At 50.2% G+C, this 25790-nt stretch overlaps 1 protein-coding gene across 7 annotated transcripts in view; it reads right to left on the bottom strand.

Annotated features, from left to right (window-relative positions):
* Nucleotides 1-25790, bottom strand: part of PRKAG2 (protein kinase AMP-activated non-catalytic subunit gamma 2) — a 112259-nt gene that overhangs the window by 41555 nt on the left and 44914 nt on the right. For 6 of the 7 annotated variants that reach the window (XR_003679682.1, XM_028489571.2, XM_028489567.1 and 3 more), the window contains 2 exons: nucleotides 25535-25604; nucleotides 5646-5752 (listed from right to left, as the gene is read on the bottom strand). Coding sequence is in view for 6 of the 7 variants with exons in the window: in XM_028489571.2 (XP_028345372.1) it covers nucleotides 5646-5752; nucleotides 25535-25604 (177 nt within the window). In the remaining variant the exon portion in view is untranslated. Of the gene's footprint in view, nucleotides 1-5645; nucleotides 5753-24539; nucleotides 24659-25534; nucleotides 25605-25790 lie in introns of those variants that run through there. The other variant, XM_028489572.1, reaches the window with a different exon arrangement.

The following is a 25790-nucleotide window of genomic DNA, read 5'->3' as shown; positions in this document are numbered from 1 at the left end:
ACTGGTTTATGTTAGTTTTCTGTTCAGTGGCTGCTACGGCTTCTGTGTCCTGACCGGACCCCGACTGATACAGAAGCGCACGCACCAGGCAGGGTTCTGGGGGCGGAGGGTTTGGGACCGGGCTCATGTCTTTGGGCCTGGGCACAGTGCTGAGCTCTGGGTCAGCGGGGACTCAGATCCCCAGGGACCCCGGGCAGGCAGCGGCATCGAGAGGGCACAGGCATCACCTGTCACCGTGGTGTCCCCGCCCCACCCTGCAGCCGCCAGAGGAGAGCGGGGGCCAGGGGCCGCTGCACTAGCCGTCACTGCAGCGAAGGGAACATGGGATCTGGCGTGGGCAGAGTCCTGCCCGAGGACGGGGCTCACACTCCGGGGAAAGGACAAGCTCCGACTCGGGACTCCCGGTCACCGAGAAGCTGGCAGCCTCCATGGCAGCCCTAAAAAGCCCTCCTCTTGTAGCTACCAGGCTGACCTTTCCTAAATCCAACACAAAACGTAATTCTGCGGGACTCGGAGCTTCACCACCCCGCACTCACAGTCTCCCCGGTCTCCGACGTGAAAGCCGGGGCACTGATCTGGAAGGAGTGCAGCCCTGGAACCCAGCACAGCGACGGGGTCGGACTCAGACGAAGCAGAGATTCCTGAATGCCAGAGTGACTCCGAGCCTCCCTTGGCAGTGGAAACAGCTGGCTGTGTGGTGTCAGAATTGCCTTTCTTTGCTTGGAGGCCCAGTAGCAAGTTTTCCCGGGCAGCTGCCTTGCACGGGGTCGCTCATTCTCCAGACAACCACAGCCGCCTCTGCGGCCCCGAGACCTGTGACCGGGGACAGACTCCAGCCTGCCCCCGAGAGGGGGCCTCACACACGGAAACAACGATAAAGCTCCGCTATTTCACATCTGCAGACACCTGGGAAGTAAGCGTGGGAATAGCTTCTGGTAATACCAGACCAAGGAGAGGGAATTTAACACTGGATACGGTCGAGTTTATTGACACGGGTGGATTCACCAGGAATGTGGATTTAACGTTTAGCGCATGCCACGGGGAACGGCTCTAAAGCTTTCTGAGTCGACTGCCCTGAAATGCAGGGCATTGCTGAGTGCACGTTCGAGGAGGCCGAGGTGCCAGAACTTCGGAGGCCTAACGAGGAAGAGAGAACCCACGGGCTTAGGGAGATTTCAGCACATGCGGCCTGCACGCCCAGCCCTCAGCTCCCTTCCCCAAAAGGGCCCCCGAGGTCACAGCCTCCCCAGGTTTTGAGAAATGTCTGCGTGCGGGGACCCCTACCCCCCGAGAAGCTGCGTGCTGGCTGCGCTCTGCAGGGGGCAGCACCAAGACGGCCTCACTGATGCCAGCGTGGTGGCAGGTCCTGAGGGAGCAGGGCAGGCACGTGGCCGGGGTGAGAATGCTCTGATTCGCAGACGGTTTGGTCGTGGCTAACCAGTTACAGCATCCCTAGGAGTGAGACAGATGCATGGCCCTCCAAACTGTTGCCTGATCTACGTAACAGGAAAAATTCTCAGTCCAGGGGCCAAAACCCCAACTCGAGTCACCAACATGGAGTCTTGTCCTCTCACCGTTTCCAGACCTGAGCCGCTCTCAGACCCAGAGCCCCGTTCTGCGGGGGGCGGGGTCCCCCGAGGACAGAGCCCCGCCCAGGACGCGCTGTTACTCCTGCCCCACTTCCGAGGATGACTGAGCACTGGGGAAAAGGAGACGCAGACTTTCCAGGGTGACCGGATGCTGGCTCTGAGTGGACGCTAATTAGAACCCCAAATGCCACCATGGTCACTGGTCAAAGGGGGGGGGCTCACAGTCAGTCAGGTGACAGACGGAGTCGCAGCCAAGGTCGAGCACGAGGAGCCCACGGGGCTGCAGGCCACACTGCGGTCATCCGCTCAGTCCTGAGTATGTCACCGGGATCCGTACACTGGCTCTCGGACCCACGGGGCGAGGGGTATCGTGCCGAGGAGGACCAGGGAGGACGCCCCGGAAGCTTCCAGATGGGCAAGCCAAGCACAGCAGAGCGTCCCTGGGGAAGTGCGCAGATGGAGAGGCTGACTGTCACACCCCAGGGAAGCTGCCCGTCTGGCTGTGACCGCGTCTCCCAGAGTGACCGGATTCCTGTAACTCCAGATGCAGCATCGCAGGGCCCTGCAGCCGTCAGCCGCGCACGCTTTTTCTCTGTACCAACGTACGAGGACCCCGGGAAGCAGTCTGCCTTGACCTGGCACGGCACACTCTCACACCCTCACCTCTGGCTCTCTGACTGCACACAGTCTGCAGAGATGCTGACCAGCCCACAGGCCTCACGTCACACGGTCCCGTGACATCGATGACACCGTGCCGACCTGGTCTGACGGGCAGGAAGCGGCAATGCTTTAGACGCCTCGGTGTGACATCGGCCAGCCAGCCAGTGAGGGGTCAGGGTGAGGAAGGCCACGGCCTGGAGCGTCGCAGGGACCCCCATGCCACTCAGGCTGCTGCCCGCACCCCTGCCACCCTTGGCAGGTCTCCGTAAGCGGCACACACCGTGTCTGAGCGCTGCTCTGACACGGTCCGAGTGGGTCTTCAGAGGGGCCCAGAGCAAGACACAGCTCTGCGGCAGGGCAGGCCCCTCGCCCACCCGGGCCTGGGCCCCCCCAAGGCCGAGCTGGGGACGCCTAATGAGGCCCCCACCAGGCACCAGCAGAAGATTCACTGGGTTTTCGGAAAAAACAAACAAACAGCAAAAAGCCATGCCGCCTTCTGCAGGTAATTATTTTCCTCTTGAGAAACAGTTCCTGGCTCCCCGCGGGGCCCTGGTCGGGAAGGACGCCGAGCGGGCGGCGTCTGCCCCGTCCAGCCTGAGCACCGGGCGCCCGCGGCACCGGGTGAGGGAGCCGCGGGGAGCCGGGCATCACCGCCCCCTCGGTCCCACCGCAGTCGGGGCTCCGGACGACCGCCGACGCCGAGGGAGGACCAGGCGGGCCGCGGGGGCGGGGCGCGACTCCAGGACGTGCACCGGGCTTCCGGCGCACCAGGACCGGGGCGCCGTCTCCCACACCCACGCGAGACACGGCGACAGGACCCTGGGGCGCGTCACAGCCCCGCCTGCGGGAGCCCCACGGGCCCCCCAGAGGCCGAGCTGGAGGCTGAGGGCGCGGCCGCCTGGGGCGGGCGGCCCTTCTCTCCCCCTCTTCTCGGGCTGCCCCAGTCACCTCTGTTGTCTGCGACCCCATTTTCAGTTCACCTGCCAACGGCTGACTCTGGTTCCCAGACCAGCTGTGTCTCTGACACCCTGGGCCCTCAGGGTAACTTGGTCAGAATATAAGTGTTGTTCTGCAACCTGCTTTTTTTAAACTGAGGAATAAATACATTAGGGGATGTCCCCGGTGGCGCAGCGGATAAGAATCCGCCTGCCAATGCAGGGGACATGGGTTCGAGCCCCGGTCCGGGAAGATCCCACATGCTGCGGAGTAACTAAGCCCGTGAGCCACAACTACTGAGCCCGTGAGCCACAACTACTGAGCCCATGCGCCACAACTACTGAAGCCCGCGCGTCTAGACCCTGTGCTCTGCAGCAAGAGAAGCCACCTCAATGAGAAACCCGCGCACCGAAACCAAGAGTAGCCCCCGCTCGCGGCAACTAGAGAAAGCCCGCGCGCAGCAACAAAGACCCAACGCAGCCAAAAATAAATAAAAAATTAAATCTTAAATAAAAAACAAACACATTCTCCACAAACTTTTTTTTTCCGCCCTCCTCAGTGGCTCCGTGCTGTCCTATCACACGCACACACAGGGAGCTGTCTAGGCCACGACCCCGCCCAGAGGACGGTCACCTGGTCTCCGGGAAGGGCTGTGTCTCCCCTGCTCGCTTCCCTCGTTCTCGAGACACGTCCACGACCACAACTGCTGTCTGTGTCTAGACTACAGCCGACTCAGCCCTTTCAAACACATCTTTAACTTTGCTGTAACCAGTGCCAACCCCCCGATTTCCATGGTAACCAATTTTAGCTCCTTTAAAGCTTAGAGCCTCAAGGATTCGTGACTTCCAGGAGACGGGCACATGCAGCTTCTATTAATTAGGGAAGTGAGAGTCACTGGATTAGTGACCTCTGATGACCCATAAAGCATCACGTTTTTCATGTCTTACTCACTCTGGCTAAATTCTAAATTCAGAAAAGAGTTAATCTGACAACACGGGAAAAGCTGAGCAAGAGTGAAAGCAGGTGCAGGGCGTACGCACTGTCATGTGCTTTTCTGTCGGTGGAAAACCGACAGTCAGGGCTTTGGAGGGTGGAGTGAGGGTGAGACGGGTTGATCTTCTTCTTTATTTGGGGAATTCAGAATTTCTAGTTACTTTACTATTGAAGTCTGTAGTTACAGTGGTAGAGAATATTTCCTGTAACACTGCATCTGGATGCCTCTCTGTCCTCTTTGTGTCAAAGAATCAGAGTTGTAGAAGGGACCTTGAAGGTTACCTGGTCCGAAGTGAATTTAGCAAAGTCATAGGATTTTCGGCCAATTTATAAAAAAAAAAAAATTGGAAAATAAAATTAGGAACTAAGCCATGTCTACGTTCTTGAGAATCCTGTGCAGCTGAGACTGAATGCAGGCAAAGTAGCTCCTAGAGCCCAGGCGTCCTCAAGGAAGGGCCACAGGGCGGGCCGCTGGGGGCGCCAGCAGGGCAGGCGGGGAGGCCTGGAGAGAGGGCCCCGAGTGCTGGGGCGAGCTGGCAGGGCCAGGGCACGCATCTCCCAGGACAGCCCCGGATGAGGCTGAAAGAGGCCGGGGTGAACTCGCACAGGCACCGGACCCGCTGCGGTCCCCCTGAGGGATCAGCGGAGGCTGCCCTCCCTGGCCTCTGCCCCTTCCCCTTCTCCCCCAGGCCCCCAGGGGCTCTCCTGGCAGGACGCCCTAATAAAGCGCCCACTGCCCATGAACTCCAGGCTCAGCATCTACTTTTGGGGAACCCAGGTGAAAACAATCCTGCCTGGTGAAGATTTATGTATAAATCTATACACCAAACGCACACACGTATACCTGTGTACGCACACATATTTTATCGCACCGGATGTAATTTGGTCATCGCACTGAATGTATTATTTGGGACTTTTCACGTCTGATGGTAAGTCATATTGGTATAAAACAAGTTACAATAAGCATAATTTTAATACCAAAATAATCAGGTTCATATTTTCTGCTGAAAGAGATCAGTAGAGTTTTCTCTTAAGAGATTACCCACCTGAGTGATGCTTTCTTTTTAACCAGTGTTATTTCAACTTCATTGTTCTACTAAATAGCTGAGGCCTTCTGGACGAGGCGAGGGAGGAGGTGCAGCTAGCGGTTAAAGGCTTGGGGCCGGCACGCATCACACAGCCCCGAGCGCCAATTCCAGACCCCGTCGCTCACTCACGAGCTCTGTGGGCTGAGTTCTTAAATGCTAGAACGTGAGCAAGCTCTAGATAATGAGCTTCCTTATCCGTAAAACAGCACACTCTTCGGAAGGCTGCCAAGACGACTGACAACTCAGACAAAACCTCAGCACAGGACCTGACGTGCAGAAAGGACTCGATACTCTCTGCGGGTATCGTTGGACTTAACTTACCCGACAAAGCAGGCACCAAATAATATACCCCAGATTCAGGGAAACTGGGCGCACTCACTTGTAACGTGGTATCAAAGACCACAAGCTTGGAGCTGGTTGGAACGATGTCGTAACACTTGTGTGACCTCATGAATCGCATGTAAACACCACTTTCTGAGTCTTCCGCTAAAAAGGAAAGAAAAAAAGGCAAATATCAGTAATAATAAAGAACTTCCTCTATCAGATTAAGAGCGTGCATGAAAAATCTACTGCGAACAGACTTCACGGAGAATGAGGGGTGTCTTCCCCGTAAGAGCGAGAAGCTCACGGCGCTCAACTCTGCTGTCCTCACCAGTGCAAGAAGGCAGGAAAAAAACTGAAGGCTGCGGATATAAAAGGAAAAAGCAAAACTGTCCTTATTGGCAGACTGTATGATTTTCTACATAGAAAACACCAAAGAATCTACAAAAAAGTTCCCAGATCTAAAAAAAGAGTTTAGCAAGGTCAGAGAATGCAGTTAGTAAAAAACAACAACAACGAAAACATGCCGCTGTATTTCTATATACTAGCAAGGAATAACTGGAAGTTTAAAAAACTTGAAGGCATCATTTATATAAACATGAAATGGAAATAAGGATCTACACAAGGAGACAAGGAGCCCTGAAAACAGTAACGATGTGAACAGATACACATAGAGTAGTCTTTAGTATTTAAGCTTCTGTAGAAGTTAATTGACAGCTGGCAAAAGGAACGACAAGGTACCGTGACTCCAAAGCTGTGCCTGTAGCTGGACAATGGCCCGCTGCCCACTGCCCGGGAGGACCTCACTCCCACCTCCTGGTTCACTCAAAGAATACATCTCCAGGAGACCTCGCTGACAATGCCGCTGAGCCCACACCAATCTGTACATTTGGGGAAGATTTAGATTACCTGGGAAATATCCCAGAAGAAAAAAATTACTATATCGTACATACTAATTAGCAAGGTGAGTGTTAAGCAGCATGACACTAACCAAGTTCCTCGATTGTGGAAAGGAGCCCCTGTTATTCTATTTCCTACTGTGGTAAACATGCAGTACGCGCTGACTGGTTTGCCAATTTCATGATAAGCTACGTGAAGCACTCCCAAACCTCTGTTTTCATTTCTGACCTCTCTTCAGGGCGCCGTAACTCACAGTTCATAATCCCCTCACCTCTGGACAGTTCCCTTCTCAAATATCTGCCCCCCTGCTCGTGGGATAAAGTCCGACGCCTCAGGCGGGCACTCACGAGCCTCCGTGCCCTGGCCTCTCCGCGGCCTCATTTCCCTACTTCCTGTTCTCGGGTCCAGGCGCACAGCTCCCTGCTAAGCTCCCCACTGTCCTTAATCTCACTTTCTGGCGCTTGTTCCTTCTGCTATAATTTAAACTTCCTTCTCTACTTTTTCTCGTCCAATTTCAAGCCAACCTCAAATGCCATCTTCTCCATAAAAGCAGTGAACATCTGAGCGCTCACTTCTGTGCTGTTACTCCAGATACTACAGGAAATGACCTCATTTAATTTACGTCACGACCTTGAAGGGTGTGCCTCGATTTCTTCACTTTACATAGGAGCTGGCTGAGCAACGGGCCTGAAGTCAGCAAGTCAGGCAGTGACTGGAGCGGGATTTGAATCCGTGCCCAAGACTCCAGCCCTCTCCTCATGGAAACTCTGCCACTTAGTCTCCCCATGAACGCACGGGTCCAACAGACACCTGTGAAGCTACTGTCTACGGGGCACCGTCCCAGTGTCGAGACACGAGGGGACACAGCAGACACACCTCTGTCCTCCCAGCTCAGCAGCCGGCAGAGCGAGGGCACCGGGGTGGGAGCCACGCGACAGGTGAGGTGCTGGATGGCTCAAGGTCACGAGGCAGGAGCCGACCCTGAGTCAGGAGGGTGAGGAGGGAAGTCTGCCGCGACGTCTTCCCCTGAATACGCGTGTTCCACCTGTACTTCTCATCAATCATCACTTCATGTCTCATTCATGTCATCTGCACAGCTCGGATCATCTTTTGCTTCCTGGATGATAATTTCTCTGAATGGTCGGGATCTTACTCATTTACTATGCTAATTAATTTCCTCGATACCGACTTACGGCATGTGGTCTCAGTGTGGGTTCTCCCAAAGCTGACCCCGAACCCGGGCCAAGTGAGACGGAAGGAAAGAGTCAGAAAGGGAGCTCCAGTTAAGCAGGTCACAGCTCTGTGCAGTCGCGGCTGCTGGGGACCCCGGAGAGGCCGCGCACGGACCTCAGAACTGCCTCCTAGTCAGGAGCACCCCGCCCTCTTTGGGGCGGGGTTACCCTGGGGCATGACCTCTGACATTCCTGCCCTGCGCCCACAAGCCCAGCTGCCAAAGAACACCCTCGGTCAGAGCTGTGCAGACAGGAGAACCCGGGTGCAGGCGAGGCGCCCACAGCTATCTGCTCCCAACAGCTTCCACCCTGCTAGAGGCTGGGGGTCCCTGGGGACCCAACACACGTGCCGCTGCCTTGCAGGTACTACAGACCAGCGCGGGAGAGACATTAACCGCCACTACACCGTCATGAGTGCTGCCACGGGACAGGTCCGGGCTTATGAACAAGGTAAGTGGCAGTCAGTGAATGGATGGATGGAATTGGAGTCAGCGTGCTTCCATTTTTCCCAAAACGTTTATCTCCCGGAAAATAGGAGTCTTGCACAGGAAAGAACTGGAACGCAGGACGTTCCTACGACAGCCACGCGGAAAGCCCCGGTCCTGCTCTGCCGTCACTGCTCCCGCACCGCCAAGGGTGCCGACTACCAGGCTGCTAAAGGAGTCGTTTCCCCGAAGCCTGTTCAGAGGGGGTCTGTGCAGACGCAAGGCTCGAAGGACCAGTGCAGGCCAGCATACGCGGAACTAACATTTAGCTTACAAAGTGCTGGTCAAATCCATTCTCCTAAAATGCAAATGAAGGACATCGAGGGGGGAAACTATAATAAAATGTAACACTCCGTCTCCCAGAAAGGAACCGTTACAAGTTAGTTTGTCTGTTAATTAAATCAAGAATTTTCATAAAAGGAGTGCACATTTTATAGATGTTAACGTCACAATACGAATATCTGAAATAAAATCTTAAAATACTATGCAAAGAAATATTCGAACTTTTAGAATTTTTAAAACACTGTAAGCTTTGTGTTAAACATATCTTGGGGGTAACATCTTAATTCGTCTGTTAATTTTAAAAAACATTTCAATAAACATTTTATTTTGAATAGCTTTAGATTTATAGAGAGAAGTTGTGAAGACACAGCAGCTCCTGATATACCCCATGCGCCAGATCTCCCCTAAAGATAACATCTGACGTTCCTCTGGCACATCTGTCACAACCAACGAGCCATCACCGACACATTACTAGCAAGTTCACACTTTAACAGGGTTGCCTTAGTTTTCCCCTAACACCCTTTTTCTGTCCCAGGACCCCATCCAGGCCGGCACATTTAGTCATCATGCTCCGTAGCCTGCCCTAGGCAACAATGGCTTCTCAGACATTCCCTGTGTTTGACGACCTCGAGTACTTGACCTTGAGACCCTGACCAGGAGTACTGGTCAGGCATTCTGTAGAACGGCCCTCATTCCGGATTTGTACGATGTTTTTCTCATGATCTCAATTTTGGGGTTTGTGTGTCTTAGCAGGAAGACCAGAAGGCGAAGGGCCTTCACATCCCACTGTATCCAGGGTACCGGCCGTCAACACTCCTCATCACCTGGATCAGCTGGCCCGGGTGGGATCTGTCGGTCGTCCCCCCACAGGGACCCCCCCCACCGCCTTCCCACACTGCAGTCTTGGCCGGGGAGTCAGGGTCGCCTCCCCGAGGCCAAAGCATCTGCATACATTACAGTAAATCCCCTACATGTGAACCTTCAGGTTGGCGACTCTCAAAGAGGTGAACGTGCCTTCGCGTGTCCAGTCACACGAGTTAGTTCACGTGTCTGGCGTACACCGTCACGACGGTGCATCCCCTACAGGTGGCTGTGCTCTTGCGTACTTTACTGTGCAGCACTGTACGGAGTACAGGAGTACAGTATCTTTATTTCAAGCCCAGGGTGTCCAGAAGCAAGCGTAAAAGCAGTGGTGATGTAGCCGGTACCGCTAAGAAGTGCCAAGCGATAACGATGGAAACAAAAGTGAAAATAATTGGGAGAGTGGAGTGAGGTGAAAAGATGGTAGACATCGCTCATTCTTATAAAATGAGTCGTTCAACCACCGGCACGATTCTAAAGAACAAGGACAAGATCAGGGAACATGTGAAGTCTGCCGTGCAGACAAGAATATCGAAGAAGCGTGGAAAAGTGGTGGAGGAGGTGGAGAAACTTCTCATTGTGTGGACGCAGGACCAGCGTTAGTGTCGAGTCCCGCTCAGCTTAATGCTGATTCAAGAGAAAGCGAAAAGCCTTTATGAAGACTTGAAGAAGAAACACGGCAAAGAATCAGAGGGCGCATCTTTCAGGGCCAGCCACGGCTGGCTTCATCGGTTCAAGACTGGAGCCAACCTTCACAACGTAAAAGTAAGCGGCGAGGCAGCAAGTGCAGATACGGGAGCTGCCTGGGAATTTCCTGAAACGCTTCAAGAAATTACTGATGAAGGCGCGTATTTACCTGAGCAGGTTTTTAACGTGGGCGAGACAGGACTGTACTGGAAAAGGATGCCAGACCAAGGTTACAGCAGTAAGGAGGGAAAGCTGATGCCAGGCCATAGAGCAGCAAAGGACAGGCTAACTCTGTTGTTTGGTGGCAATGTTTCCGGTGATAAGCAGCTGAAGCCTCTCTTAGTTGATCGTTCAGAGACCCCAAGGGCCCTCAGAAACACAGCCAAGGGCTCTCCTCCTACTGTGTGGAAGAGTAACCCACGGCCTGGGTCACGCGGGCCACTTTCCAGGACTGGCTTTTCCACCCCTTTATCCCGGAGGTACAGAAATGTTGCTCGGAGAAGAACGTCCCATTCCACATCCTTCTGCTGCTCGACAATGCTCTGGGCGACCCCCCATTCACGGGTGACTTGCAGGGAGTCCAGTCACCCCGTCAGAGTAGCGCATCTGCCACCGAATACTACGCCGCGCATCCAACCTACGGACCAGGGGGTTAGAGCGACTTTCAAGAAATATGATTTACGTCACACTTTTCATCAGGCAGTAAAGGCGACGGATGAATCAGGGACAACCCTGCGACCTCTTCGAAGGACTATAACATCTGCAGGCCGTAAAAAAAAATGGACTTTGCTTGGCATGAGGTTACGGCCGTCACCGTGAATGGGGTTTGGAAGAACCTTTCCCCACAGTTTGCTCATGATTTTCGTGGATTTGAGAAGGTGGATGAAGAGTCCAAAGAGGTCTTCAGCAACCTGGTGACCCTCAGCGAGAAGCTGGCGCTAGACCTGCAAGAGGACTTCACGGGACTCCTTGCTGCGCAACACGAGGGGCTTACTGATGAAGACCTGATGGAACTGGAGGCCCAGAGAAAGGGTGAAGAGAGCCAGAGGAAGAGGAGGTAACTGAAGAACCGAAGAGATTCACGACGCAGGAAACGGCAAGGGGGCTCTCTGCATTTGAGGCGGCACTGGTAGTTTTTGAGGCGCAGGACCTGAATGCACAACGAACGGTACACGAAGGCTGAGGCAGCCGTTCGGCAATCCAGTGCCACCGTGTCATCTATGATGAGAAAAAAAGAGCTGCTACCCAGGCATCGCTGGATCGTCTTTTCAACAAGGTAGATAGAATCGAATCCAGCAAGGAACCAGAACCTGTGCCGTCCACGTCAGGCGTGAGGGAAATTGCAGCCGGCCCTCCGTCTCCTGTGGCTGACGATCCTTCAGCTCTACCATCTCCCACCTCCTCCCCCTCCTCCGGTCAGTAATTCTTCTTGCCTGTCACTCGATGCCAGCCCCTGGATGCCAGCTGTTGTGCTGTACTGCTGTACTTTTCACGGTACTGTACTGTAAGATTAAAAATGTTCTTTATTTTTTGTTTGTTTTTAATGTATTATTAGTGTGAGAAGTATTCCAAACCTATTACAGTGCAGCACTACATAGCCGATCGTGTTAGTTGGGCACCTAGGCTAACTTTGTTGGACTTACACATTTAGACCTACAAATGCACTCTTGGAACGGAACCCGTTCGTACGTAGGGAACTTACTGTACTTGGAACATTTCTGTAGAGGAGAGTTGTCTGTCGGTCTGTCTATCTCAGTATGGACTCACGGTATCTATCCCATACTCTGAGTCACAATCCAACAACCATGTCAGGATCAGTGCTCCAGCAGGCAGGGTCCACCCCGATGACGGGGCTGTGTGGGGCACGGCCCACGTTCTCCTGAGTCTGCTGGGGCTGTGACTCCCCGCCAGGCCCCCCAGGACCTCCCTGCTCACACCTGCAGCCCCCAAGCCAGCAGGGCGTGGAGAGCTGGGCCCTCGGGGTCTTTGCTGTGGGAGGGGGGTCTCCCTCTGTTCCCTCTGGAACATCACCAGCCCCCAGGTGGTGAAACGTGTGCCCTCAATCACTAGCGTCTTACATCAGTGTGGTACGTTTGTTACAATTATTCAGTTGCCTTAGTTTCTACCCCTCCAGGACAGCACCTCACATGCAGCCCTGTCTCCTTGGGCTCCTCTTGGCAGTGACAGCTCTTCAAACCTTGACTTGATGGTCTCGGTAGTTCTGAGGAGTACTGGGCAGACACTTTGGAGGATGCCCTTTGACTGGAATTTGATGTTTTTCTCGTGATTAGCCTGGGGTTCTCAGTTTTGAGGTGGATCTATAACACTCTGTTTTTTTAATGTAAAAAGCTTGACCAAGCAAAGCAAAATGACACTAAAATGTATTTTGGTCCATGATAAGGCCAGATTATTACTGATGTAATAACATCAATAACAAAAGTGTTAGCATTTAAAGTCAGGAGAATAAAGTAAAATACTATAAAAATGTCACTGCTTCTCTACATTTGGTAAAACTTTTTGAGGAGGGCACCACTTGTATTATTTACACTATGATGAAGTCTCAAATTGCACCTGAGGGAAGAAACACATTGAAACACAAAATAAGAGTATCTGGAGTTAAACCAAAAAGGAAAACTACCCCCCAAAACCAAAACCATTCAACAATAACAGGTTGTTTGGAATAAGTTATTGAAATTCCTGAGAAGGCACGTTCAAGCTCTCATTATTCAAAAGGTAACTGGGGCTAAGAAAGTATCGCAGTGTCCCACTGTTGGGTTATTTTATCCGTCCCCGGGGAGAAGTGTAACAGCAGAGTGTCACGCTGGCACCTGAGCCACTGGTCTATGAAAGCCACCCATCGTGGAACGACGTTACACCGTCCAATCACACGCTAACCCAGCATCATCCAAGGGAGCTACTGAGGAGTACTACTGGGAAGGAGAAAGTACACGTTAAAGTGTTTAATCTGTGAAGGTCAACAGAACAACTTGGGAAATGCAGCATCTCAGTTTACGTGCAAACAGTTGTACGCTCTACCCAGGAAGGCGTGGCTGAGTGTTTCCCTCCCTGCAAGCAGATCTGGTCACACACCACCCTCGACAAGTCCTCACGGCAGCGCAGCACCTCACACGCCGCGGCCCCGAGGAGTTTCACACCCTGGGATCCTGCGGACACTTCCTTTTCAAAGGCAGCTTCTGAACTCCGGGCCCGTGTCCTCCTGCCTGCCTCTACTGGGCGCACGGCCCAGGTGGCCACTGGACTCCTACCTGCCTTTCTGTATGGGCTGAATGGTGGCTCCCCCCAGATACGTCCACCTGGAACGTCAGAACGCGGCCTTATTTGGAACAAGGGTCTTTGGAGACGAGGTCACCCTGGATTATCAGGTTGGGCCCTAAATCTGAGAACCAACGTCCTTACAAATGAGAGCGGACACAGACACAGGAGAAGGTCAATGGAGGCAGAGATCAGAGTGGTGCTGCCACGAGCCACGGGGCGCCAGGGAGCAAAAGCAACCACCAGAAGCCAGGACAGAGGCCTAGGACAGGTTCTGCCTGGAGCCTCCAGACGGGACCGGCCCTGCGGGCCCCCTGAGCTCGGATGTCTGGCCTCCCGAGTGTGGGAGAATATAGTTCCGTTGTTCCAAGCCACTGGGTTTGTGGCACTTTGTCACGGCGGCCTCAGGAGCCTCCTCCGCCTTCCAGGTTCAGTTCACAGGCCCCGTGCACCTTCCCTAAAGGCCCTCAAGGCACCAGCACCCCTCCACTGTGAACACCCCCGCTAGCGCTTTGTAAGTGACGCCCTTTCGGAGCCCTGATGTGTCTTGTGCCAAAGCTATAGATCTGCTTTAGACGGCAGCTTCTGAGGCAGCAGACGGGCCCCCAGCACGTTCCTCACGGGTGTCAGGACAAGCTCATGCCTGCTATATTGTATGTCACCGAAAGACACGTCCCTGAAAGGCAGCGGCCATGGTAACGATTCAATCCCCATCTTAGAGAGCTGAGAGTGCAAGGATGAGAGGCGTTCTAAAACAAAATTTACACATTGCCCAAATGTCACTAAAAACACCCCAACCGAAAAAACTGTAACTCCTTATTTCCAATCCTGTAATTTTAACTTAACGTAAGACATTTCATCGTAATTCCACAAAGAAAAAGATTATCAATAGGTTAGTTATTTTAAAATTTGTCTTTTATGCTTTATTCTATATTTAGAAACATAAGTTTACTATATTCATATAGTATCTTTTCTTTTTAGAAAACCATTTAAAATAGTTAAGCAACAAATAAGCAAAAAGGGGAATATGGAAGTTAAAAGTATATGGAAAAGATTAAACTCTCGGGCTTCCCTGGTGGCGCAGTGGTTGAGAGTCCGCCTGCCGTTGCGGGGGACGCGGGTTCGTGCCCCGGTCCGGGAGGATCCCACGTGCCGCGGAGCGGCTGGGCCCGTGAGCCACGGCCGCTGAGCCTGCGCGTCCGGAGCCCGTGCTCCGCAACGGGAGAGGCCACAGCAGTGAGAGGCCCGCGTACCGCAAAAAAAAAGATTAAACTCTCATACACATACGTTTTCTTAAAGTGCTTAGAAACATGAATATTAACAAAGTCAAAGCTTAAATATAATTTTACAGGACTTACAAGGTAGCAGAATAAATGAAGTGCATTCGATTTTTTTCCTTTCCATGCTTTTTGCATTTGGTTGTGTGTGTGCTGGGGGCAAAAGTGTCCACTGGAGAGGGAGATGCATATGCTCTGCTAGATAAGGGGGCAAAGAGTTACTAAGAAAGAAGAAAAGCGTAGGTAAGTAAAGGCACAAAGCTTCCCCAATTAGATAGCTCAAAGTTAGTTGCAATAAATGCCTAAGGAATGTCACAGACCCGACAAGGCTGTGACCTTGAAATGACAGAGATCCCCATCCATTTTAAAATGGCTTTGGGTTTAATTCTGTGAACCACAGCCAATGTTTCCTCTTTTTTAGGAAACAGAAGCCAATTACTGTACTAAGCCGAAGCGACAGAGAGGACCAAGGTTAACTCACAGGGATCCCACCCCCAGCGCCAGCAGGCCAGCGGGGTAAGGAACACCTTGATGGCAGTGATGCCAGGAACAACACGTGGCCACCCCAGCCCACTTCTTTTTTTTTTAAATTTAAAAAAAGTTTTTTTTTTTTACTGTGGTAAAAGTCACATAATGTAAAACATACTATTGTAACCATATTGAACAGTACGGTTCAGTGGCGCTAAGTACAGTCACGTTGTGCAACTCGCACCATGATCCACCTCCCGAATTCTTCACCTTCCTAAACTGAAACTCCGTCCCCATTAAACACTAACTCCCCATCGCCCTCCCCACCTGCCACCTCCCCGGCCCCTGGCATCTACCAGTGCACTTTCTGACTCTACGATTTCACTCTTCTAGGTACCTCGTATAAGTGGAATCAAACAGTATGTGTCTGCACCTAAAGCTTATTGGAATGCATTTCTAAGGTTAACTTAATACATGTCCTGTAAACAGGCTGCACCTTCTGTTTCCCCCTGTGCTATACAGTAGGCCCTCACCAGCCGTCCACTTCACACACAGCAGCGAACAGAGGTCAGTCCCCACTTCCGTCAAACACGCTTTCAGCAGTTTAAAGGAGTTTCCTTCTCCCTCTAGCTTAATAAGGATTTTGTAAAAGGAACATATGTTGAATTTTATCAGTTGCTATTTCAGTATCTACTTAGATGACCAGAGGTTTCTCTCCTTTAATCTGCTGACATTAACTCCTCGGTGGATTTCTTAACAAACTGCAGCCCTGCATTTCTAGGACAAAACCTTGTTTGGTCACAAGAGACTGCATGGCTCATCCTGCTGATGTTTTTGTAGGAGTCCTGCCCATATTTTAAATGCCAGGTTAATCATCTGTTTTCTTCTTTGTGGGCTATCCTCTGGTTCTGACGTCAGGATCGAGCGAGCTTCACAGAAAGAGCTGGGAAGCCGCCATCTTTCCCTAAGCCCTAAAATAATTCAGATGACCTAGGCCTTAACCGTTCCTTGAAGGTTTTACAGAACTTACCCATCAACAGGCTGAATGCCAGGCCTCTTCTGCAGGGGCAGAGGAAGGGCGAGGACCTTTCATTACTTAAAAAAACCCCAAAGCCTTCACTGAGACAATTCACATCCATACAGTTCACCCATTTGAAGTGTACAATTCAATTAATTACTTTTTAATTTCTTCTGTGGTGATTGATGAAAGGGATAGTTAACCAAGAAAATACGAACTTGTAAAATTTACTCAAAAGTGATTGAAAAGGTTTTTAAATATACTGATATGGTTTGACATATTCAGATTTCTTTTAATGCTCTTTTTGAAATCTCTGCATGTATAATGAAGAAGCCCCTCTTATTTCTAATACTTTGCGTTTTCACTCATTTTTCTTCTTGAACAGACTTGACACAGTTTTATCCACTTAATTGGTCTTTTCCAAGAATTAAGCTTTTGCTTTTGTTGAGCAAGAGTACTTTTTGATTGCTGTCATTTCAGGAGCATTTTAGGGGGGAGGAGAGAGAAATGAACACATTCAGCAAACCATGCTGACTCACAACGTGGCAGCCCAGCTCAGTGCATCAGGCAGGTGCACTGAAGACTGGCTTGTCACCACGTCCCCACCAGCGAGCTGCAGTTTTGACATTTGGACGCAATGCAGTTTGGACGCATCCTGACTCATTTCAGTTACCAGCGCTTAAACAGATGTCCGTAAATGCACGCACACCTTTGGGGTTTAGCAGTACAACGGATCTTTCTGCTGTGGGGCCCTGGCTGCCTCTCATACAGCACATTATCGTTCTTACAACATGGGTAAGTGCTGTTCAAATCAAAACACGAAAAATGATTTGCAGAGTAAGGCACTAACAGTATACGATTCCCTGAGAAACTCACGGGCCTGGGTCCTTTCCTCAGGCACGCATCAGGGAGCAGGTCAGTCTTCTCCAACGGGGACTCTAGGACTCTCGGGCTCCAGGGGGAGCGAGTGTAGAAGAAAGCACAGGGCAGATCTAGACCAAACCTGTATGAGAACTGTCATCACCTTCTGTGTGACGCTGAGCAAATTCCTTCATCCCCTTGGCCTGAATCTCTTCGTTCGTAAAATGGGGATAACGCCATCTTTCTTGCAGAGTGATTCTGAGGAATGGGGATAAATAAACTCAAACATTCAATCACAAGTGCGGTCCACTGGGTGGTATGTACGATATTCACGCGGGGAGAAGTCTGACGGTGCAGACACCGAAGCCGTCACTAGCCAAATGGCTGTCGCCGGATGATGCCATTAATGGTGGCTTGATTTTAAATTTACGCTCAGTTGCCTTTTTGGTCCGTTCTAGCGTCATCATCATAGTTACACTTGTAGAGACTGCACTACACAGCAGGTACTCAAGTGACTGTTACATTCAGGTTGCTTAATGCATGTATAATCCTATTAGCTAGGGGCTATTATTGTTTCCTACTTACACTTGAAGAAACTGAAGCTTGGAATAACTTGCCTAAGGTCTCACAGCTATTAAGTAGAAGAAATGGGACTCCAATCTGGGTCTGACTCATGCTCTTAATTACACGACACTAATTATATATGCAACTTAAGGGGGGGACATGCCACATGTGTAAGCATCAAAGCTACAGGAGTCACTGTGAAAAGAGCCAAACAAAGGTAAAAATAAACACGTGAGAATGTGGACGTGGATATTCTTGACGAGGTCTTAATGAAACAACTACACATTCCATAGTATGTGGTCTATAAAATAACAATTTATTGGTAGCAACTTACTGTTAGAAACAAATGATCGAAGTACCACCTAAGATAAAATAAATCAGGTTATTAACAAAGTTCAGAAACCTCAATGATGTGACATAAATTCAGATACATAGGAGACAGCTCAAAGTGGGACAGAAGCAACAAATGAAAAGGTCTAAAAGTGACTAAAATTTGACCAAAAGGTTCCCAAATTAGTTTCCTCCCCCAAATGACTCTCCTTTTAGTATCCGAGTTAAGCCAGACTTCTTTTCCCCTAATATCAGTGCAAGTGCGATCACAGCCACAAAAGAAAGACCTAGAAGACTTTTTCCTCAGGCACCAGATTATGCAAGCAAGTCGTCACGTTTCTATCTGCTGTTACTGCCTCTGAGTCGTTCAGCCGCTGGACACAGTCTATTTTGACCTCACATTTAGGAGGAGAAGGCTCGGTGCATCTGGGAGGTATATGCGGGCCATCTTACAGCTACCTTGTCACTGCTCTTTGATTAGCACGCATAAGCTTGGCAAGTGGATCTCCTCTCACTGCCTTAAGCAGAAATGCCTTATTTCTTTGTAAGAAACAACATTAACCACTGAAGTACACTGAGCCCATGTGCCAGAGTAAAGGGGAAAGCTTCAAAACATACATGTGTTCACGTATGTGACAAATATTTACTGAAACTAGGTCTCAGTCATCATCGTGTCTTTGAGACCTGGCAAACGGTTTTCAGTCCCCATCCTCACAGAGCTTCCACAATGGCAGAGAAACATGAATAAATGCCCTTCACCTTAAGAGTCCCATCAACCATGAGGGACCATGAGATAATATGTGAAGGCCTGTCTGGGGCTTCCAGAAAGTCAGTTTTCCCGAGGAAGTGACATGTAGGCTGAGACCTGAAGAAAACTAGCAGGTGGCCAAGAGGACAGGGAAGAACAGTCCAGGGAGAGGGAACAGCCTGTGCAAAGTCCAGCAGGCACGGAGGAACAAGGCCAGGAGGAGGGGGGTGCGCGGTGAGGTGCGCAGAGGGAAGAGGGGGGCAAGCCGGGCTCCAGCCTAAAGGCCGAGGAACGTCCGGGAAGGCTTTTACGCTTGGAAGTGACACGATCAGATACATGTTTTTAAAAATATCTCTAATTGCAGCATGTAGAGTTGATTGGAGGGGGCCAGAGTAGATGCTGGAGAGACTAGGCTGTTTAATAGTCAATAGAGAGGTGACGATGGCAGAGACAGGTAGGTATTAAGGAGGTGAAAGTGAGAGGACCGACCGCTTGGGTGTGGGAGAGTGAGAGAGCCATAGCTCAACGTCATTCTTGTTAAAAAAAACAAAACAAAAAACCAGGCGAACGTGGTAGCACTTACTGAATCAGGTTGTGGGGGGGGAAAGGGAGGCGCGAGGGAGGCGCAGGACAGACCAGAGAGACGGTGCGATGACTCAGGCAGAGACACCCAATAGGCAACCGCATACTCAGAAGAGAGATCTGGCTGCAGATATCTATTTGGGCATCATCAGTTATTAAAGCATCGTGGTAATTAAACACTGGGCACCAGGCAGGTGGTAACTGAAGCCATGGAAGTGAGGGAGACTGTCTAGGGGAGAGCACAGGAGGAGGAGACAAGTGGCTGCAGGAAGAGCCAGGAGCGAGTCCCACGGCTAAGGTTCAAACGTATGGCCTGTGAATTAGCCCTCACTCCACCCGCTACTACGAAACAAAACAAAACGGAAAAGGAAAAAGGGTAAGAACCATCCAGAAAACAACGAGCGGCCCGGTATGAGGAGCACACCAGGAGTGCTCCGTGGGAGAAGGGGGCAGAGGTCACCTCCGGTGACGTCTACTAACGGCTCAAAATGAGAGGAGGATTAAGCGTCCACTGGAGTTGGCAAAATGGAGCCGCGAGGGACCGACTCAGGGAATTTGGGTGGAGTGGTGGAAATGGGCTGAAGAAGGAATGGGAAGTGAGGAAATGGAAAGAGGGTTTCCAGATAAGGGATTATTTCATGTCGGTTATGAAGACCGGCTCAGAGCCTGGGCTGCAAGTCTAAAGCCTGTGTTTGAAACCTGGTGACCCCACCTTCCCAGATATGTCCCCCGTGGTCACTTATTTAACCTCTCACCATCTTAATCTCCTCCTCTATAAACAGGGATGATAAAAATATTTACCCCTTAAGAGTTGTTCTGAGGATTAGATGAGATAAATGTAAAGGATTTATAACAGTGCCTCAATATACTTAACATACGCCGGTTACTACGATCATAGAAAAAGGACAACAGTTCTTCCAGTTTCTTCAAATAAATTCCAAATGCTTTGTGGTACCAAAATTTTCCCACTTTAAAATTCACAGGTAAAATGTAAAGTCACAGGGGGGGTCCCGGTATAACAACTTTGCAAGGGTTCTGCCCACCCCACGCGGAGCTGTAGGGTGGAAACACGCCGGCCGTGGAGCAGACACCCTGACTCGCTGGCCTGGACTCCTGCCAGCTGCCAGCTGCCTGCTGAGCGCTCACCAAGGAGCAGGCAGAGCCAGTCCCGAGCGGAGCGGGAAGGTCGTGGAGGTCCCTTCATCGTCGTGGAGATGACTCAGCGTGCCCTCGGCTCCTGATGACTCCCCAGTTCCCTGTGAAGCCCGGTGGCAGGTCCCACTTTTGGATCCTCAAACCCTGCTGTGCTCTCCCCTCTTGTTTAAAATAGTCAGGGGTCTTAACGTTGCAGATAACAAAACCTCCGCAGCCTATAAAACAACTACTCTATCTTATCAAATCTAAGATATCATCAAATGTGAAGCCTGACTTTAAAATGTGTACCTAAAGTCTGTTAAAAATGGCAAGCTTTCAAATACGGAGTCAGCCGGAGCAGAAAAGGTTTAGTTGTAAATATTTCATAAAGCTGTAACTATTTTTATAAACAAGAAACAATAAACCTCTTCTCTAAGATAAGTATGCAAGCTCAGTAGGGAAGGAAAGAGTCTGGAAGATAGATTATCAGAGCCTTCTAATACTACGAGATGATCGGCCAGCAACCAAGCTGCGATCACAAGCCTGTCACCACCAGAGGTCAGTACCCCTCACACTACAGTCAATAAGCCAAGTGGACCCAGCTGAGCCTCACTTATCAAAGCTAAGTGATAAGGGGATACTTTAAAAGGTTCCACAAATTCACAGGAAGACATTCTCCCTTAAGTAAGTTAGAGCAGTGTTTCTCAAACTTTTTTTTTTCATTATCCACACCCCCCCAGCCTTTCTATACATTCCCCCCTCAACTGTCCTACCCCCATGAAACTTTAATACCACAGATACACTGTGTATCCATTCAGGGGCCCTTTGGAGAGCCAGAAACCACTGTAATAGCTAAGATTTTTTGTCCCCCAACAAGAACCAATCTTTGCTCACTTCAGGGCAATAGCCTCCAGTTGAGAATGAACAAGTTAGAGTGAATGCACATTTCTGGTTTATTGTAGAGCGGTTGCTGGTTGCTTTAGGTCATATTTTCAAGCTGGAAGGAAAAGTGCAAGTTCACCAATGCTGGGCTTTGTTCTACCGACAAAACCCACAATGACAACAAGAAAACAAGCAAGCAATGCCCCAAGAGACAAGGATTGTTCAAGAATACAGCTACCTCATTACAGAACTGGGCCTACGATTCCAAGGTCCTTGACTGAAAAATAATGCTCTCCCCTCGCCTGTACTTCTTACCCCCACTTCTTCCCTATTTTTGACCGTGCAGACTAGCCTGACCAGTCTTGCTAGGAAAATGAGTTTGCAGGCAACTTCTGAAAAGCTTATCCTTTGGGAAATGCCTTGCAGGTGAGGAAGGAACAGCTCGGACAGAAAGGACCGCCTGGACTGAAGGAAGCAGGCAGGTGGTGAGGGGAGAGGGGACAGGTGACTGGGAAGAAGTGGGATGGACCAACCAGAGTGACTTGCTGAAAGCCCGGAGAAACTGGAGAGTCTGCGACAGCTGGAATGACAAGGAGGCCGCGATAACACAGGTAGCTCCCGGGGGCCGTAAAGTTCTCGATGTAGTGCCGGAATTACAGATTCATTAATCATGAATAAATTTCTGAATACTCATCTACTTGAGAAAGCACCCACTGGCTGCGTTTAGGTGCTTACCAAGGTGCTGGGCCCTGTGGTTAAATAAGTTCAAGATGGTTAATCTTGACAAAAACAAACAGGTGTGGCTGACATAATTAAACACTTGAAACGCAAACACATAAAGTGACTGCTATGGGCCAGGCACCGCTCGCATCACTTTGCAGATACCGAATCATTTCATCGTCCCATCGTGCCCATGAAGGAAACACAAACACTGAATGTAGTCACTGAGATACCCAAACACCGCTCAGCGCCTACGACGTGCCACCGCATCACCTGCCGGGAAGAGCAAGCGGGATTATGGAGAAGTGCAGAAGGGCTTTAGGGAGCGGCCTCAGAGAGCGCGAGACTTGGGCTGAGCCGTGCTGTAGTACGGCTGGCAGGTGGAAAAAGGGAGCAAGAGAAGGTCTCACCCTCCAAAGGATGTAAACCCTCAGGCACCGAGACCATGAAGGGTCACAGAACAGGGGCCTGGCTAACGCTGCCTGTGGGCCAAATCTGGCCTCTTTCTGTAAATAAAGTTTGACTGGAATGCAGCCCTGCCACTTGGACCGCGTTGCTGCTTTGCTGCTGCACGGGCAGGCTGAGCGGCCTTGACGGGGACAGAGCCCGAGACCATGTGGCCCTCTGCAGAAAGCGTTTGCCCGCGCCTGTCCTTCAGCCTTATCATTCAGAGCAGGGTCTGTGAAGCAGTAGCAGCACTTGTGAGCTCAGCAGAAATGCAGACTCCCAGGTCCCACCCCAGACCCACAGAATGAGAATCCGCCTTTTAAAAAGCTCTCTGGCGGGGCTCATGCACAGAGAGCTCTCCGATCATCGGTGTGTACGGCCGGGATGGGGCGGCGAGGCTGCAGATGAAGAGACGTCTGCATGTATTCCATATACAGACCCAGGTAAGTGGTAAAGATTTTCCCGTAAAGGAGTGGTGCTGTCAATTCACGCTCTGGAAAGGTCCCTCTGTCAGGGTGCAATGGTAGGAAGAGGTGGGTGGGCACACGGTGTCGGAACCCAGGCAAAAGAGGACCTGGACAACACATGGGAGACAGAGGCACAATTTCTTCTTTCTTCCCAGAAGCAAATAACGTTTTACGAGATTACGCCAACTTCACTAATGCCTTTCTGACGAACAGAGTATCTGTTAGAATTTATTAGGAAATAGGAAAAGACTTGGTAACAAAAATATTAGCAATCACGCGTTCCCATGTATACCAAATGCATCCCCATCTAAGGAAAGCGTCCAGATTGCAATGCACAAATGATGACACCAAGTGAATAAGAAGGAAGCTGGAAGATTAAATGAGGACCTATTCAACAGCTATGTATCAGTATTATGTAGGCTGCTAACACATCAGCTCACAGGATACTATTTAAAGGTGTAATGTCCTACTCTTAGGACTTATTGTTCCCCCGAATAAATGTAAGATTCTGCCTGATATTCAGTTTTTCCGTATTTTGGATGAATAAGCAATCTAAAGTTCGAAAGAAACAAAGCAGCGCTTTAGACAACCACGCCAACACTACCCCTTCCAGCTTGGCTAACAGCTTCCAAGCAACTGCTTTTTAACATTTTGCCTCCTTAAGAATCTAGAAAAATTTGACGGGGTTATTTGTGTGATTCAGTATGCTTTAAAGTAATGACAGCAATATAGATAAAAACAGATGGGTGAAAATGGGAAATTCCTTTTCTTAGATGCTTAGGTTTAGTATTTTATAATCATTCCCTTGGCAGAAACAATGCAAAAGAAATAAGGCATAGAAATATTTCTCAAATATCTGCTTTGAGAAATGCAACATAATTAAATTAATAAATCTCAAGTAAGGAGAAAACATCAAACCTGTACTGAGAAAAATCTCTATGGACGATTCATTAATAAAAAGCTTAAAAAGTCCATGAGTTCAGTACAATGGTAAATGGCACTTAAACAGTAACAGTAACTAACATTTACTAAGTGCTTACTGTGGATTTACATTGTACTAAGTATCATTACATGGATTATCTCATTTAATCCTCAAAACACCCCGATATTAACTCCACCTTATGAACGGGAAAACTAAGGCACAGGGAGGTTAAGTAACTTGTCCAAGGTCACACAGCTTAATAAGAAGTTAAGATACGGTCTGAAGCTAGGCTTATGCTCTAAACCATAACTATGGCACCTCTCCAATAGCATCTGCTCTCTACTTTCCTTTGCCCCCACGTGAATCTGCAAAATGATTAAATGCAATGGACCCTCATTGTTACTGAAATCTGGGACAAAGAAAACTCAATGATTTAGATATTCAAAGTCTTAACGAAAGGGGGGCACACCATACTGCCCTGTGGACAGTGCCCCAAGTTTGACCTGCAATATAATAAAATCACGGAATAATGAGGTGGATTCGATTGAACACACTGGATTATTTTTCAGTAGGACAGTAGGACAGAATGCAAATTAAGCCCTAGTAAAATTCTGAAATGTATCATGTAACTGCTTGTTAATAATAAATATGGCGGCAGACTTTTAATGGTAACTACTATGAACACGTTATCTTCTGGCTAACATGTCTGTGAAATGTGGGAACTCTAAAACATAAAATAAACGTAGGCACTGGCCTGATACTGTCGGCTTAACGTTCTCATATTGGTTGTGCATGCTTACTTAAGTAATTACCTGACTGCAAATAAACGGAAGTATTAAAGTAAAGTTGGCAGAAGGCACAGCATCCACATGGCACATGCTTTGTTCCAGGAGCTTCATTCCATCAATACTCTTGGAAAAAAGAGAAGTCACTAAACGAATAACGGAAAAACACAAGATAGTGTGGAGGTCTTTTAAATTCCTCAAACTGTCAAGCATCTTATACAAAGTTCTTTTTAGACTTTGAACTCATCATATCTCATTTTAAATACTAATTCTGCCAAAGGACAAGCTCATTCCCTTCAAATTTTAACAGTTTCAAAATAAGATCCAGGTAAAAGCTCATCAAAACCCACGTTAAATATTCATTTTGCCAAAGAACAAACTCATCCCCCTACATTTCAACAGCTTCAAAATAAGATCCAGGTAAGAAGACGAAAACGAGGCAGGAAAAGGAAAAAAACCGAGTGAGCGAAGAGAAGACAGGAACGATGGAATGACAGGATCACCTGAACTCAAAACCAATTCGCTAAGCCGCCACCGCTTTTCCTATTGAACTTTCCCTATCAAGACAAGAAGACACACCCTGCTGGTGGTATTTTCACAAGTACAGATAAGGGAACCAGTGTGTTATTTAAAGGTATGGACCACAGGCATAATCTGGGGGTTACCCCTACATGTATGGTGGCATTACAAACAACTACCACTGCACGTCACCTCGCTCTCATTCCAGTTCGGCTTTTAAGGACAAAAGGACCGACCATCCGTGTGGATGGCCGGTTTGCGGGCTCCCCTCAGAACCCAGCGAGATTTCGCCACCGAAAGGCACCCGCGGCCACTGCAGACACGCTCTGCCGGCTCCGCGTTTCCACCGCCAGCCCCCGCAGGGCGCGCCGCCCGAAGCCGGACGGGCGGTGGGCGGCTGGGTGCCGCGGCCTCCGGGGCGTGAACCCCGTCTGTCCCCGCGCCCCGGCCCCTCCGGGCCCCCGGCGTAGACACGGAAGCGCGTTCCAGCGGGGGGCACTCACCTTCTTCTTCCAACTCGAATTTCTCCAGCATGCCGGCTTCCGCGGGTCCCGGGGCCGCCGCCAGCGCCGCCTGAGGAGGAGGAGGACAGGGATCAGCATGCGCTCGGCCGCGCTCGTCCCCGGCCGCGCGGGCGGGGGCGCGGGGACGCGGGGGGGTGGCGCGCGGGGGCGGAGGGCGGGGGTGCCGGGGATACAGGGGCGCGGCGGAGGCCGCGGGGGGCCGGAGGGCCGAGGGGCGGGGGTGCGAACGCGGGGG

This window comes from Physeter macrocephalus, chromosome 5, assembly GCF_002837175.3.
Source record: "Physeter macrocephalus isolate SW-GA chromosome 5, ASM283717v5, whole genome shotgun sequence".
NCBI lineage: Eukaryota > Metazoa > Chordata > Mammalia > Artiodactyla > Physeteridae > Physeter > Physeter macrocephalus.
Note: the sequence above shows the minus strand (reverse complement) of the source record. Positions and strands in the feature narration are given on the sequence as shown.